Consider the following 17,322-nt stretch of genomic DNA (forward strand, 5'->3'; position numbering starts at 1 on the left):
GGCTTACCTATTCCGAACTTAACACCCAATGATCTAAGAAAGAGAGCGGCCAAGAAGATGCAAACAGTTGCCTCAAAATCTGTCTTGCCAATATAAACTGATCCAGAGGAAGCTCGAAGAAGTCTTCAATACCATCAGCTACTATTCCAAAAAACAAACCCCATAAATTACTTCCCTTTAGGAGACCAGAGAAACGAAGATCAAAATCAACACCAATCTCAAGTCATCTACCACAATCAGTGAGGGTACTTGCCACCCATGTGAAGAGAAATTAAGGAAAGCCAGAAATTGGACCAAGTTTCGGAGAAACTTACATTTAACTATCTAAAGAATCAAATTAGAATAATTCCACAGTAACTATTGACTTTAGATGATTTGGTATTTCATAAGACGGGGACAAAAGCGAGTAGCATAGGGCAAATTTTCAGATTTCAAGTCTCCCTCACAATGAAACAGTGCATTAAGATCAGTTTTTAAAGGCTCAAAACGCTTCTGCCTCTCAAGCTCGGATCACTTAGCAGAAAACCCCAATTCCTCACAGCTGTATTTTGGTTTGAAGATAATTAACAGGTCTTTCAAGTCAAGTCTTCTCTATGGCCTGATTGTTTTGAAGTAGCTCGGACTAAAGCTTCTTCTTGATGTTCCAAGCCATTTTGTATACTTTTCTTTTCAAGACTTGTATTTAAACTGAGTCACATTTATTTTTCCAACATAGGTCTTCGGTTTTGCTAAAGTTATGTTTGTATCTTTTCATTTTTGTGTCATTGTAATTTGAGCAATAAGCTCTTTTCATTTTTACAACAAAAAAAAATTGTTTTCTTTTCAAATAAAAACAAATATTTTGTTTCCTTTTCAAAGAAAAATGTTGTCTACCAAAGAAAGGTTGAGAATTTTTCTGTGTTATAGGGGATATATATGTGTTGCTTTTGTTATTGCCTCTACTTTTGGGGTTGTTCTTGACCTTACAAAATGTTTGGTTGATGACTCTTCTGCAGAAGCATTTGAAAGTCTTTTTTCAGTAAATGATAGAAGGAGTTCAGTTGAAGTATTGCAATCAATAATGTCAGTAGTGAGTATTGCGCCTCATCCCTCAACTAATAAGATATTCAGACCGAAAGGTCAAGTCCGACCGGGTCTTCTTTCTTCCGATCCTTTAGTGCTATTCAGATGGAAAATACAATGACCTCATAAGGATGTAGAGTAAACTAGGCAACTTCATACCTACTCATTCCTTACTTGAGATGTACGGACAACAAAAGAAAGAAATTGCACATCAGTCACCGCAAGTTAAGATCTAATTGCGTTTCACTGGCCTAATAAGATTGTCATTGGAACTTGATTGTGTTTACTTTATGTTTTCTATTGGTTTCTTATTTCTTTTGTAACTTTTGTGTCTTAATTTTTGATTTCGTATCTCAAGCATTGATCTCTTTTCATTTTTTTTAAAGAAAGTGTGGGGTCCTTTTCAAAAATAAAATGTTAATGGAAAAGATCAACACAGAAAAGCTCGTCCACAACCCTCTAGGATGATAGTACAGGACCCTCAGATCCAAATAAACTGTGAGAGGATTTTTCAATGCTCAAGGTTTTGGAACAGAAATTAACTGCATATAGAATGAACAATTTCCAAAAGGAAGAAGAAAAACTAATTTCTATCACAATAAAACAATCCTCACGGTTAAATAGGCCTCCTTCTTGAACTCTTGGCAGACTTCTATCAAAAGCGAATCCAACTTTTGCAGGGTTCTTCCAAGCCAAATCTACAATATTTATTAAAAGAGATGTATAAATCGTCATAAATCAGTTAATATACTCTTTAGAAAGTTTCCATGGGAGAAATATATCAATTTTTGAAACTACAAGGCTCAATATCACTGAGAATACTAACCTCAACGCCACGACTCATCTCTTGAATTACTGAAAGCTCTGAAAAACTATCTAATAGCTGCAAATACTCAGATAAGACCTGAAAAGCCTGTATAGCAGGCATGTTCGGCAGCACAGCTAGAAAAGTTAATAAGCAGACATCGTTACTCCTGTTGAAATGTTCAATAGTTGGCTACTCACAGTTCGGTTAAAAATAAGGCTGATAAGAAGCAAATCATGAAACCCACCTTATAATAATTTCCCTCTTCAACAAGGATCTCAAGCATCGATTGCATGTCCACAGCATGACGAAGCTCACTCAAAACTGGAAGCAAATCCTATTTGCATTACTTTGTCAATGAAAAGTTCATTACTTGAGAAGAAAAGAATTGAAAATTAAATAAATAAACTGGAAGTGTATACTATTTAGTATTTAGCATACCGATGGATATTTTCTCATCCTTCATTTCATTTTGTTGTTATTTCTTGTTTTACATTCCTTTTTTTTTTCATTTTTTGAGAAACTTGTTTTACATTCTATGGATGTAAGGTTTGCACTTACCTTTTTTTAATAACAGTGAAATTTAATTAAGGGTTGACAACTTAGGGGAAGGGGTAGAAGCTTCCTTAAAGGAATGGAAGCCGACGATCATTAGAAGGTTCCTCCAAAATTTGAGTTGTGCCTTTAATGATAAATTTTGCTTGAAGTCAGCTGGAATTCGAAGGTTCACAAATCCATTCAGTTTTTTAAGCATTTAGAAACCATCAGGCTCAACGGTGGTAAATTATGACTGAATGTTTCTCATAAAAAAATTAAGAAAAGCATTAGATTCCAGACAGTGCTGATCTTTCCATTGCTCCTTTTTAAACAAGAAAAGCTTACCACCGTTCTTCCTAGTACCCTTTGACCACATATTCTGCTTCTTATTCTGTCTTCCAAGTTCCAACTACCTTATGACAGTTTTTGTTTGTGTGTAGTAATTTGACTAGGAAACAAAATTCTTGCTCTCCTAGCCAAATGAAATGGAGATTTTTCAATGAAGAAAACTCCCTTTGGGTGCAAGTAGTAAAGAGCATACATGGAGAAAGCCAATTCAGTTGGCACACGAAAGGAAGTGTTTCTTGAAGCATAGTGGTGCTCCTTAGCTAGAATCGATGCCTCCTCATGGTGCTCCTTAGCTAAAGTGTTTGAAGCATATTCCATCCAAGACATTAGCCTTAACTGGCAGGCATTCTTATATGATTAGATATTTTTAGTTTGCAGTTCTTATTCTGTTTCAGGTGTTTTTGTTGTATTTTCAGACTCTAAGGTCCTTGTAATGTTTTGTTTTGTTATTTCCTTCTAGATGTATTGATGTAAACCAATTCCTACAACATCATGTATTCCTCGAGTTGTATTCGTTTTGATTCGAGTTGTATTCGCTTTGATTCGAGTTGTATTCGCTTTGATTTGATTTTTACTTTTTGGTCTCAGTCCAGATGTAACGAGAGTGCTAAGGGGATGTTAATCTAGTTGAGATGTCCAGGTACACTTACTAATCCCAAAGGGTTAGATCTTCTCTTCATTGTACTCAACACTACTTTGTCTATTCATTTTTTTAATGAAGAGGCTCGTTTCCTTTTCTAAAAAAAAATGGCTTTCAACCAAGCTTCAGCATTGGTGTTATGATCAAGTTACCCCTTCATATGGTGCTAATACTATATTAAATTACTCTCATTTTGAAAATGAGAAGATGCAACATATTTTTGTATCTCTCAGATCCATGAAAATTGGAAATTAACTTTACTTAAAGGATACAGAACTTTTGATTTAGTAGTAATTAAAAGAATATCCATATAAAGTTAATAGGTTGAGCATGAATAAACTATCACGGTAACAAGTAAGGAACCATTAACATATATGCTCCAACTCCAGCTTGAAGAGAAATGTTATGGCATGTATCTATTTCACAACTTTAATTATCAAGGTATCTCAGTTACAGAAACCCATTAGGGGCATTCTCCTTCTTGTAATTTTACGTTAAGTAAGTATTGGGGTCTCATCCTATCACATGTGACTCTAGTGAATGAAATATTATTTAATGTTTACCCTCAAAGCTCTCTCACCTGTAGGCCAGCAAACATAATCGATGAAAATAAAAGCCATTAACATCTCTGCATTCTCATCCACATAAGAAGAAAAAATAAAGGCTGGATTTCATCATAAGGAAAATTTTCTTGTAGCATAAAAAATGTACCAGAAGTGCTTGTTTCTTCTTGGAGTTAGAGTTGACAATAAGATCTCTGGACACTTCAAGCATGGACGAATTTAGGTGTCTCTTCCCATTCTGCAAACATCAGAATTAATGTTATACCAGAACAACCCAGCAAGAAAACTTTTTTGGCAGAATAATAAAATGTGACTGTGAGTAAATAGACTGTGGCTGTGTTCTATTTGTTGGACGAATATAAAACAAAAAATAAAACTTTGACATACCCTGCAGATGACATTCGCAATTTTCAAGTCCTTTTCCAACTCCCTGACCAAATGCATCCCCTTCACTGGTTTAAAGCAAAAAACCAACGTCACATTTAACTAGCATTCAATTCCATAATTAAGCCTTTTGCCATCTAGAAAGCCCATAAGATATATTAAGCAAACAAGAAGCAGGCTTCAAGTATTAAACAGCAATTTTTCTTTTTTCTTTTTTTTTTCTTTTTTCTTTTTTGAAAAGAAACAGAAATTTTCATTGATGTAATGAAAATAAAAGATCGATTACAACAAGACAACAACGAGACAACAAGAATCAAAACAATGACTCCAACATTCGGATACAAAAGTGACCACCCCAAAGTTGGACACACTAAAAAGATTAACAAATAGGACAAGCAGACCATGGCCAATAAAATCAACCACAGGATGATATCAATCCAAAAACAAACAAAACAAAGAAAAATTTTCAATGGTATAAGCTGCAAAAGGAAGAAAAAAGCTTGATTTTCAAACAAGGCCAGAGAGAGATTATGAGCAAATCTCCAAGGCAGCAAATGTCTTGCAAAATCCTGACCAACTTCAAACCAAAATTACAAGAAGAACTGGAAATGCCAAAGGTCCACTTATGCGACTAGATTAGAGAAATCTTAATGGAGTTGAGGAGTTCCACAACCAAAATCACAGGAAAGTCCTCTATGACCAACCACAGCATTTTAACTTCTTCCTTTTCTTGAGGTAAGTGAAACATAATACTTCGGTTGAGTGAAATAACCCATTTTCTTTCAGAATCAATCAAGGACAAGACCAGAAGCTTCAACAATAGGAACCAGATGAGGAGGGATGTCTAGCAATTTGAAACTGTTAGAAATAGCGGGCTTGGTCATGTTGAAAGCCCAAGCGTAGTTGAGATTTACTTTGCCCTAATTTTTTATTATTTTAATTAGGCTCGTATTGCCTATAAATATTTTCCCTTTGTACCTTTATTATCATAAAAAAAATAATAAGAAATGTCAACATCGTGGTTTTTCTCCTTGTACTAGGGTTTCCACGTAAATTTGTATTTGTTTTACATCTCTACTTTTAATATGGTATCAAAGCGGGATATCAAAGAAACCCTAAGTAAACAATCAAACACTTAATGGAACCTTAGCAGAAGGGACAGCCGTCGACATCAGTGCAGCCATCACCGCCGCACTTTGGATGAGTGGTTCCGATGTCTTCAGAACCCAGTGTCCAACCTTCCTGCCCAGCTGTAACCATTTGGCAACCAGCAGCCTGCAACCGAACAGGTCCCTCATGCACCGCCAGTCCGGATACCTTCATACAGGTTGTTTGGCCCTCACGCACTGTCGTCCGTGCCTACACCTTCACTGTATGCACCGTTGCATGCACCCCTGTCCGGACTTGGCCAGCCGCCGACCTTGGTTCAGTCTTCTAAAGCGGGTGTGATTGCGCCGCCTCCTGCTGGGTTAGCTGCAAACCTTAGTGGCTGCCCCAAGGTTGGAAATCCAGCCCACTCAACCTTTTAGGTAGGTGAGTCCTTAGTGCCGTCAAAGGCCCACGAGCAAGGTCCATCTCCCGGTAATGCTCAACATCAGCTGGACATGATACGACAGCAAATTGCAGCGATTGAGGCAATGTGAAGAGCTCCATCCCACAACTGTTTGACCTCACCGGTGTATTCTAAAAATTTGGTAACCTCGCTCCCTACTTTGTCCTCTTCTTATGTGTCTAATCTAGTGGCACAATCTACAGGGTGTTCTCCAGAGGAGAAAATGAATGGTCAAAACTATTCTTCATGGTCCCAGTCTATTAAAATGATCCTTGAAAAACACCACAAGTTTGGTTTCTTGATAGGGGAGATACCTCGTCCTACACCGAGAGACCTTCAGAGCAATATTGGAAAGGGGAGAACTCTCTTATTCGGTCCACATTGATCAACAGTATGGAACCACAGGTCGGCAACCCCTTACTGTATACTACAACTGCTAAGGACGTTAGGGATACGGCTCAACAATTGTATTCTAAGCGTCAAAATGCCTCAGTTTATACACTGCAAAAACAAGTTCATGAGTGCAAACAATTGCTAATGGATGTGACATTCTTCTTTTACAAATTTGCCCTTATCTGGCAGGAAATGGACCTATGTAGAGAAATTGTCTGAAATTGTCCCAACGATGGCATACGTACTCTAGGATCGAGGATGTCGATAGAATATATGTTCTTCTTGCAATTCTCAACCCTAATTTCGATATTGTTCATGGACGTATATCGAGTCAGAGACCTATACCCTCCATGTGCTGGTAATGAGAAGATACGAATAGCATATGGTTCTTTTGCTCCAATTGTCGGGAAGGGGCTGATTTTTCCTTCCGAAGGATTGACTTTATATAATGTGTTGCATGTGCTCTGAATTTCCTGTAATCTACTATCTATAAGCAAGCTTAGTCATGAATTGAACTGCAAAGCGATATCTTACCTGATTTTGTTTCATTTCACGACTCAAGATCAAGAGGATGATTGGCACTACCCGGCACAGTAGGGGACTTTACTTGCTTAATGATGACGCCTCCTCTAGTAGCATTTCTAGGGCTAGTCTTTTATCTTCATATATTACTACTTCAGAAAAAGACTGTATGTTGCGGCATTTCCATTTAGGCCACCCCTACTTTCAATATATGAAATACTCATTTCCTCATCATTTTTCTAAAGTTGATATTTCTACAATGTCTTGTGATGTGCGTATTTGGTCTAAACAACATCGAGTCTCCTTTCCCTCACAACCATATAAGCCAACCCAACCTTTCAATCTTGTCCGCAATGATCTTTGGGGACCGTCCAAGGTCACTACCTCATCTAGCAAACGGTGGTTTTTACCTTCATTAATGATCATACCTGACTTACTTGGGTTTTCCACATCTCCAACAAATCCGAAGTCGCATCCACATTCTGAAACTTCTATCACACCATACGGACACAATTTAATGCAAAGATTGCAATACTACGTAGTGATAATGGTCAGGGGTTTCAAAACCACACCCTTAACAAGTTTTTGTCTCTAAGGGAATTGTCCACCAGAGTTCTTGTTCTTACACCCCTCAACAAAATGGGTCGCCGAGAAAAAGAACCATCCCCTTTTGGAACTTGCCCGTTCACTTGTGTTGTCTACTTCCCTTCCTTCCTATCTATAAGACAATGTTGTTCTCACTACAGCTCATCTCATTAACCGAATGCCTTCTTGTATCCTACACCTCCAAACCCCCTTAGATTCTCTCAAAGAATTTTATCCCTCCACTCGTCTCATTTTTGGTGTCCCCCTTCGGGTGTTCGTGTGCACAGCCTATGTTCATAGTCATGGTTCTAACCAAAATAAATTTACCCCTTGGGCTCAAGCTTGTGTGTTTGTTAGATATTCTCTGCACCAACGAGACTATAAATGTTTTCACCCATTCTTAAGCAAATATTTTGTCTCTATGGATGTCACCTTTCTTGAGGATCGTCCCTTCTTTCTTGTTAGCCTACTTCAGAAGGAGAGTGTAAGTGAAGAGTCTAACTATATGGCTCAATCAAAGAGTCTACCTATCCTACTCTGGTTACCTTACCTAACCCAAATTCTCACACTACAATCCTACCTACAAACCAAGTTGCCTAGAAAACCTACTATAGGAGGAATCTCAAGAAGGAAGTTAGGTCTTCTGTTGTTCAGCCGGCTCTAGTCCAGGATTCTAAACCTTCACGAGATCTAAGTATGATTGATTCCATTGACTCGCATATTAATAATAAAATAAGTGACAATGACAGGTCCGAGACGAATTCCACTAAAGCATATACCGACAATAAGGTAGGTGAGAATGATGGGTTTGCAAATAATAGGTCCAAAACAGTTGTCCCTGAAAATATGGTTGAGAATGACAGTGTTAATGAGGTCATTACATATAGAGAGGTCAAGGTTGATGAGAATGAGGTCGTTGTAGCCACTCTTGCCCATCTTCTATCCATTGTTCAGCTCCAAAAGTTTCCTGAAATTTGACTTGGCCACTCTTACGATCTTATACCATTAAATCCCTAGGGTACTATTGATCCTTTTTCAAAAGAACTTTATAATATGATTTGGAAGGATAAGTATCAATTTTTGGAAGCTTAACCTTGGGGCTATCAATACAGTTAATCGATTACAAAGGTGAATGTCTTATATGGCAGTGGCTTTACTTCTTTGGTGCATTCTTGCAATTTCATGCCATCTTTTCATCCATCGTTTTTTTGCTTATCGTTTTTCGGCTACTATGTTGGAGGTTTTGGTTGCTCATTGCCTTTTCCCAACAACTCCTTTGAGTTTTGATGGGTAATCCTTTTTGTGGCACAAAAGACGTCCTTTAGCTTGCTTTCAATTTCAGTCGCGCTTTTTTCTAGACCCTTTGGTATGCTAGGAATGATATACTCTGTAGGGAGGATTCCTACACTCTACTGCTTTTTCCAGTAAAGAATAAGAACAATTTTACTCTTTATGGCTCTTCTTTTTCTGATCTCCAATTGGAGACCATTTGTGAAATTTACCTATTGGTGTTTGGAGTTTGACTCCTTTATTTCATTTATCAATGAAATAGTTTCTCTTTGAAAAGAATAATGGGAAAATAAAAGCGATCCAAAAAAGACATAAATATTGAATAGAACAATCTATCAGTGCCTTCAGTGCATAGTTTATCTCACGTTTCTTATCAAGAAATATAAAGAGATCCCTAGAACTGCGCCTCACAAACATGCAAGAACGAAAGTAAACAAATAAAGGAAAATAAAGCGCAGACGCAAGAAAAAACATTAAAATAGAGGAGATAATAGGAAGCATGAATAAATATTTATTTTCTTTTTCTTTTTCTTTTTCTTTTTTTCCTTCTAAATAAAACTAGACAGAAACACCCAAATCCAACCAAGAAAAAGGCTGAACTACCAAATGAATATGCTTAAACATTAAATTGTTCAGTGTACTCTAATTCAAATAGAGAAGCCTAAATTAAAGAATGATGTGAGAGAAGCAACTTAAATGAGAAAAGAGAACCATCAACCTTCCGACCAGCCCATATAAAAGAATAAGACCAAAATTTTGTCCCATGGTGTAGAGAAGTAGGTAGCAAAAGGAAAAAGAAAGTCGTACCCATCACTTCATGATGCTCCATTACATGGCGAGATAAACGTTCAGCCACTTTATCAAGTTGAACTAATCTCTTAGTAGCCTTCAAAGAAATTTTTCAAAATTTATTCATGGGAGAGAGATGAAAGTTGAAGTTGGATCATGAAATTGAATGCAAGGACCATTATTACAATCAGACCATGGGGATATGTATAAATTACTAGAATGGTTAAAGAAGAATTAAAGCATGAGATGACTATTGTTACCGTAGTCTGCTAATATATTGGGGATTAGTTTAGTTAGACAGAGAAATAAAAAAGACCCTAAACTCAAAATGACAAAGTGTAAATAATGAAAGGATCCAGAAGCAACTTTAAAGATGTGGGATGAAATAAAATCTCAACTGAGCTCAATAACAGATTGAGCTTCTCAACCATCTGGGATGAAATAAAATTGTGAGTAGCTCCAAAATCTATTAAAATGGTTACTTCCCCACTGATCTTCCCTTTTGATTCAATAGCCCTGGTTTATGTGCTCCAATATTCCCTTTATTATATTTATCATCTGTAATTAGAATGCGTTATTTGTGTAAGATTCTTTCATTTTATGTTTTAGATCTTTCTTCTACTGAAGTTAGACCTTTGTAACCATTGTCGATATTTTATAGAATTATTTTCTTCTATTCCAATTTTATATGATATAGAGAATATATTTATAAATTTGAAGTAGCATGTTATATTATAATTCTTCATAAAATTAACCTGTGATGGTTCCTCCATAGCTTAATTAGTAAATTTCCCAAATATCAAGAATGAAGCATTGTAGGTGCAATTAGAAAAACTGATATATGGCTTCTAATGAATGACACAGATATCGTGTACACTTGTAGGGTTACATTGAGTATAAAAGGCTACCTGTTTCTCCAAATATTCGAGATCATTTTCTTCTGATGGAACATGCTCTAATACATGCCTAACCGGGTCAAATTCCTGCAGAAAAAATTAAGAATTAATTCAGCACTCTTTGCCACCCGTAAAATAAAGGCAGGCACAATTGGATGAAAGAAACCACAAAGGTACAAAAGTTCTATTTTGAACAATTGAATCCCTTTTCTTCAAAGCCCCTTACTTTTGAGTACTTAGACTTATTGTATGCCCTTGTATCCTTTCTTTTTTTTTTTATCCCAATAAATGTTGTATTAAATAAATGTACAAGCCTTATTAGACATTTTCTTAAGCCTTTGAAAGCTCATGAACTAAATTTATAACACAATCTAAATATATGAGGTCAGTTTCTTAAAACACCAATTGACCCAAAGCCTTGCGCTTGTGGGTGAAGGTATATTGAATATCAAATCATTTAACATTTTCCCTCATTTGTGAGCTTTGAAATATGTACAAGACCCAACAAGTGAAGAAAAAAATTTAGAGAAAAACAGTCTATAGCACCTCTTTTTTGCATATTGCATATTAGACGGCTATCAAAGGGCTATTAGAGGCTATCCGCTTTTAAATTTGTTACTTTTGCAATTTATAAAATACAATGACATGGACTCCATTATCATAAAATTTTTTTCTATTTTTACAAACGCCCCAATTAATATTAATGCGGGAGGAAATAACATTACAATGGCTTGAACACAGATCCTTCTTGGACCCACCACCTTTAATACCATCTTAAATCACTTATTGACCCAAAAGTTCAAGCGTATGGTAAATTTAATATTATATCAACTAGTAGAGGTTTTATAATTTTAAAGATGTAATACAGTATTTACAAGGATCGTGCCTGTAAATGATCCCAAGTAAATGATAGTAACAATAGCAAGTAGCACCTCTTCATAGAAAACTTCCTCTAGTTCCTCTACTTCTTGGCCATGATTTCTACTGCCATATATTGAGCTCAGTTCTTCCGAGCTAGATGAGAGACTAAATCTCTGGTGAGGAGGCAAACCTGCAAGCGCACGCGCGACAGCTGCTGCAGCCACAGCACGTGCCGGAACCTGCTCAATAAAGTAGAAAACAAATTATTGAGTTGCTCAATAAAGTAGAAAACAAATTATTGAGTTCCCAGCCATTCATTTTTTCCTGATAAACAAAATTGCAAAACGATGTTTAATTTTCTTTCAACGAGAATCGAACTTATCAATAATGGACCAAAAAGAAGAACAATGTTCAAGGATACAAACTGTAAGGAAGTGAAAAATAGAAAGAGAAAGAATAAAAAAAATAATAAAAGTAAAACACCAAAGTTCCAGAGTCTAAAAATAACAATACAGAGAGACCAACTACAGAGGTGCGACAAAATTAACAGAATAGATTGAAAAAACTAGGACACCATCTTGACAAAAACTGCCTTCTTGAGAACTGCAGCAACAAAACAAAATAACTCAAAAGCGAACACCTCAATGCTTAGAAAAGACTGCAATTTCAAAGCAGAAATGATCGAAGCCAACTGAAGCTATAGACTTGACAACAAAAAACATTTGAAGACGATCCAAAACACAAAAGACCAAATCAAGCAGGGGAGAAAATTGGATTTAACAAAACTGATTTGAAGTCTCTCAGATTTGAAGCATGGAGAGACTGCATTAACAATAATATATAGGGATAATTGTTTTAAATAGCAAAACTGCCGAAGATATTTACAATTATAGGAAAGTTCCACTATCTATCAATGACAAAAACAATAGACACTATAGACTTCTATTAGCTCAAAAAAAACCCAAAAATAATTTTATTCGCTTATTTTCTTTGAGAGGGAAGAATTTTCTTAAATAAAAGAAACCCTCAATACAAATAAGGAAAATACGAAAAACAGTAAAAATAATACAATAAATACAGGGAATATATTTATAAAAGAAAAAAGAAAAAATCAACAAAAACCCTACTAAGAGAACCCCTAAACTCATGGAGAACGGACCAAGACTCTTATGCTGCCATTTGTTTGACTTTACTTCATAAATGCAATGCTTTGAAGACCTGTCATTTTCCCAAAATTAGCTAAATTCTTTTAAAATCCAAACTTCCTCATAAGTCAACCAAGTGAATATGTCTTTGAATATTCTAATATGGTAAGATTTCATATACTTCAAGCTCACATTTATTTAGAAAAGAAGGGAATTTCTTTCCAAACTATTTTTTAATAAAAAAAAAACTTTCATAGCCATTCAAAAATAAAGCCCACAAAAGGATCCAAGCCCAAAGAAAAACACTAGAATCTCACTAGAGACTAAGAGTGTAGTTACTTTTAGGATTATTTTTGTTTATCTACTGCTATTGTTTTCCTTATTCACATCCTTTAAGAGTTTTTATAACTTGAACATTTAAAAAGTTGTATTTCGTTCAAAAAAAAAAAGACCTTCCCAACCCCTAAAGATTACATGATTTCTCTCATCCCAAAGACCCCCCAACTTAGCACAGACCTCAAGCATGCCTAAAAAAAACCCTTTCTCGTGAAAAGGAGAATGGAGGAGATCCTCGATCGTCTCTCTAAACCCTGATCAAAGTGACTCATTACACACTAGCAATATCACACATCCAAAGAGGATGATCAGGGTCCTCCATTGCCCTCCTGCATAGAGTACAACATAAAGGCCCAACCACCATGGACCTAGCTAAAATCTTATCCGAGGTGTTAAATCTTCCAAGAAAAACCTGCCAAACAAACACTTGACCTTCTTGGCATTCTTAACCTTCTATGCAGCGGCAAAAAAGGAAACACTCAATGGAATATTGATCAAACACCAAAAGAAAGGATTCGAAGAAAAGCCTTTTGGTGGACTAGAACTCCAAAAGTGGGCATCCTTCCTATTGGGGCTAAACTGAAGTCCCCCAACAAGATAACAAAGTCAGCACATTTGCTGTTCCCCTATTGGTGAACAAACAACAAAAACTTAATGGACTATTTGGCCCACCAACTTATAAGTCAGTTTTAAATTACTTAACTCCTCCAACTTCGACAATTTTTCTTTCTTTCCGAGTCTTTTCTTTTCCCGGAGAGGGGGGGTTCAAACCATGGATCTCATGGTCGCTAACACATCTTGGATGTCATTTGAGTTGTGCTCGTTTGGCATAATGTTCATTATTGAAATTTGCACATTTATTGAGAAACTCCATCTTTCCTTCTTTTCCTCTTTTGTACATTTATTCATCTTCCCAACTCTACACTGCAAACACAAACTTCCTAACTCCAACATATTAACTCCAAATTTCATAACTTAATATAGCACCTGAAACATCCCTAAGGGAGAAGACAAGTTCTTAGAGTGAGAAACAGTTAAAGCTACTAGTACTTCAACAAGTATAACTGATATAGTTGGGAATATGAGGAGCATAGAGGTCTATCTCCTAACAACTTATCCTCCTAAAAGTAAGTACCTCTCCAATCATATCTTTCTATTGGTTTTTTTAACTGCCTTTTAACCCCACCAACCATCCATCCAAAAGGATGAGGTTCATGCTTGTTACAAAACCTTATGCCATAAAGTGCCAGAATCATAACGGAATCACTAAAGCCAATTAGTCATAAGGGTTTTATTCCCCACCATTACATTACCATACCCTAATCCCACCTAGAACCATTAGCTTAGACATCACCTCCCACTTCATGGGATGAGAACATTTCCCCAGTCGTACAAATAAAACTATAGTACGTGTTACGATCTTTTCCTTTCTACTTTTGTGAGAAATATGATAAATCCTCCTTTAGAGATTTTTTTTATGAAAATGTCCAATTATCAGCTTCTCCGTGGAGTGCTTTGCACAATTCTTTTTGTGATATACAGCATTATCAAATTAAATTAGCTCAGATGTCTTTTGTCTTCAGATCAGGCTTAGGAACTCCTCGTCCTTGAGGCCTTTAGGCTGTGTTTTTCTCCTCCTTTTCTATGAATATATGGTGTTAAGTTTCCACTTACCACTCAAGAAAAAAGAAAGACTTACCGCAAAGGAAGAGTGTTAACATGATGCATCCACCTATTACCAAACCCTAACTATATCACTGATTTTTTCTTATCCAAAAAAGTCACGTTTTTTCAAGATCTATTTAAACCCCACACATTTTCCTATTTTTTCCCTCAAGTCTTCCAAAACTTCATTTGTAGTAAGAATATAATCCATAAATTCTCAATATCCAATCAGGGATTTCGGAAGCAACATACCCAAAACATAAAAATCTTCTTGTCCTTTCCTCAATAACTTTTACAGTAATTTTGAGTCTCATTCACCAAAGCTAATAGCTCTAAAATCCTTGACAGCACCTTCTTTTCCTTCAATCAAGCAAATGCAGGTATCTTTAGTATCAGTCTTCAGGAGCTGTTTAAAGTGCTATGAAAATCAAAGAGTCCCAAAAGAGTCAATAATCTTGTTTGGCTCTTAATGTTAGGATCTTTCAATTGCTCAACCACACTATTGTACAAGCTTCAATCCCGTTATATTTTCCCCATTATTTGTCCTCTATGTTTGGAAAACAATAAGGGCTTACAACATCAGCTTTTTGAGTGTTCCTCCACTAGTTACTGTTGGCAAAAGTTATTTGTTTCATTTAAACTGCATTGGATTTTCACCAGGACACTTAAAGGATAATATGTTACAAGTCTTAGTCAGCCCTACTTTATCTGCTAAAGCCCAATTACTATGGGCTAATGATCTTTTTTTAAAATGGGAAATAAGCTTCTTCCTTAATATAATGAAATGAGACTAATGCTCAAAGTAAAAGAGAATTATACAAAGAGCTTGAATCTCTAGGGGACAAAGAATCAGGAATCCAAATGCATGGACTAACAAAATGAGGCCCAAGAATTTAACAAACTCCAAACAAGACAGAAAAACAATCTTAACAGCAACTGAAAAAAATTCAATACAAATGAACTTCTGGGAAAGGAACAAAAGTGCTCCAAAGAACCATAACCATGAAAGAAATAATCTTTGAAGAGCTTGAAGAGGATGCATCTCAAAGGACAAAAATGAAAGAGTTGTGCTAATCTTAAAGGTTCTCATCTCAAAAATATGGTTTGAACGAAACCAAGGGTTTTCCATGACAAACCCTCGAATTGGTCCGGCCATTTTGAAATAGTTCAACTCTTGGCCTCAACTTGATGTTCTCTTTCCAAAGCTTTTGAGGATTACTCCATCCAGAACATTTATTTAAATTGGAATGCTTTTATTTCTCTAAATCAACTATGTAATTCGTTTGAGTGACTTATGTTGAGAGATTTGTTGTGTAATTCTCTCTGTTGGGATGTGATGAGGGCCTTGAGGGTGTGTCAACTTAGTTTAGATAGTGGTGCGCCTGTTGATCCCTATTTCTTTTGTTTCCTTAACAATGCAATTTTTTTAATGTTACAAAACAAACTAGTTTTCCTTGGAGAGGTTTTCATTATAGTTTCTGTAACTTCTAGTCTTGAGTAAATAAATTAGGAATGTATTTTACAATCCCCTTTGGCCAAGGGTTCGAGAGATCTCGCCCTCTCTTTCATGGCCAGCTCTTTGGGCTTCATGAAATTATCCGTCTCCAATCCCAAGTACACGTCAAAATTAAAGGGTGCCTAAATTAATTGTAAAAGCCTTCATATTCAGGAACCCAAATCATCAAACATCATACCTAAACTATTGGTTTTCTCTATAACCAAAGCAATGCCATTGATTAGTCAAGGTAGAATACTATATCTAAAGGATGTTCAATTGAAATCAAAAGCACTCCTCAGAATCAGTAAGCATCAACTTAATCTAATCCAACTACACAACAGCTACCAAAAATCATCCGAAACTACCTCCGGCCGATCAGAAGTGGTAGGAAGAAGTCCAAGCGATCTAGCTGACCTGACGGAGCTCAAAATCTTCTCCCCAACCTTGGACAAGTCCATTCCACCTCCTTGCAGCAATAAAAAGGGAACAAAGAAGAGAAACCTGGAAGTCTCGAATCCTTCGCTCAAATCACCATCGAACGCCAAAGGGTTTCCGAGAGCACTGCCAAATGGAAACAGGTTCGGCTGCATTTCACATCAGGTTAACAAGTTCAACCTGCCCTGTGCCGCACATTTGATGCGATGACACTCCCCGGAAATTCGATCTGTTGAATCTACGGAGATCAGGACTTGAATCAATCCGTTTCGACCCAAAAAGAAATTCAGAAGTGGGAAAGGAGGAAGATGATGCGTCCGTTAGTTTTTGTTGTTTTATTTGCTGTTTCGTAGACTTTAGGAAACTCTCGAATCTTGACTGATTTCAGCGGGGACAGTCGGCGACCGACGGCCTTAGGCAACCATTTTTGTAATAATAATACCGAAGCTTAATAATATACAAGAAAAATGGTAACTCTAATAGTAATGATACTCATTTTGGTCCATACTTTTGCTAACACAGAGTAAGTGAACATTATCTCCACTATAATTGACATTGTACGACCCCAAATTGGGGGAAAAATGAAATTTTGTCCACTTTTTAAAGTTTAAATTTTTTTTACCTTTTGTTTACATTATCATCAATATAAAAAAAAATACCGAAAGAGCCTGACGGTAGGTTAGAAGAGCAAAGGATAGTATGAGTGAGAGCTAAGAATAGAGAGCAAGATCTGAGTCCACATACACAATTGTCTATCATAGTAATTTCACGATGATATGATGTTGGACAAAAATTTTAGTTTTAAAAACTGGGCAGCTTTCTTTTTTCTCATTAATTTTGGATCATTCGTACATATTTGAAGCATTACGAGTGCATTAGAAGGATTTGCTATGTTATAAGATTTGTGAAGTGTACTCTTGCACGGAGTGTGAATTTTTAGAAGCGTATGGAAATTGAAAAGATTTATTGCAATAGCTTAGTGTGCCTTAACATTAGCACTAGATGGAACTATACAA

At 36.3% G+C, this 17,322-nt stretch overlaps 1 protein-coding gene across 3 annotated transcripts in view; it reads right to left on the reverse strand.

Moving 5' to 3' along the window:
• The window catches only part of LOC103500532 (uncharacterized), a 53,784-nt gene extending 37,011 nt beyond the window's left edge, over positions 1-16,773 (reverse strand). Inside the window, exons 1-9 of one of the 3 annotated variants that reach the window (XR_007815788.1) lie at positions 16,237-16,771; positions 11,299-11,466; positions 10,379-10,453; positions 9,489-9,567; positions 4,343-4,407; positions 4,104-4,193; positions 2,115-2,204; positions 1,889-1,975; positions 1,677-1,760 (exon numbers count right to left, since the gene is read on the reverse strand). Coding sequence is in view for 2 of the 3 variants with exons in the window: in XM_008463884.3 (XP_008462106.2) it covers positions 1,677-1,760; positions 1,889-1,975; positions 2,115-2,204; positions 4,104-4,193; positions 4,343-4,407; positions 9,489-9,567; positions 10,379-10,453; positions 11,299-11,466; positions 16,237-16,461 (963 nt within the window). In the remaining variant the exon portion in view is untranslated. Of the gene's footprint in view, positions 1-1,676; positions 1,761-1,888; positions 1,976-2,114; positions 2,205-4,103; positions 4,194-4,342; positions 4,408-9,488; positions 9,568-10,378; positions 10,454-11,252; positions 11,467-16,236 lie in introns of those variants that run through there. The other 2 variants (XM_008463884.3, XM_051079858.1) reach the window with 2 other exon arrangements.
• Between the last annotated feature and the right edge of the window lie 549 nt (positions 16,774-17,322).

The sequence above is a fragment of the Cucumis melo genome, chromosome 12 (genome assembly GCF_025177605.1).
Source record: "Cucumis melo cultivar AY chromosome 12, USDA_Cmelo_AY_1.0, whole genome shotgun sequence".
Classification (NCBI taxonomy): domain Eukaryota; kingdom Viridiplantae; phylum Streptophyta; class Magnoliopsida; order Cucurbitales; family Cucurbitaceae; genus Cucumis; species Cucumis melo.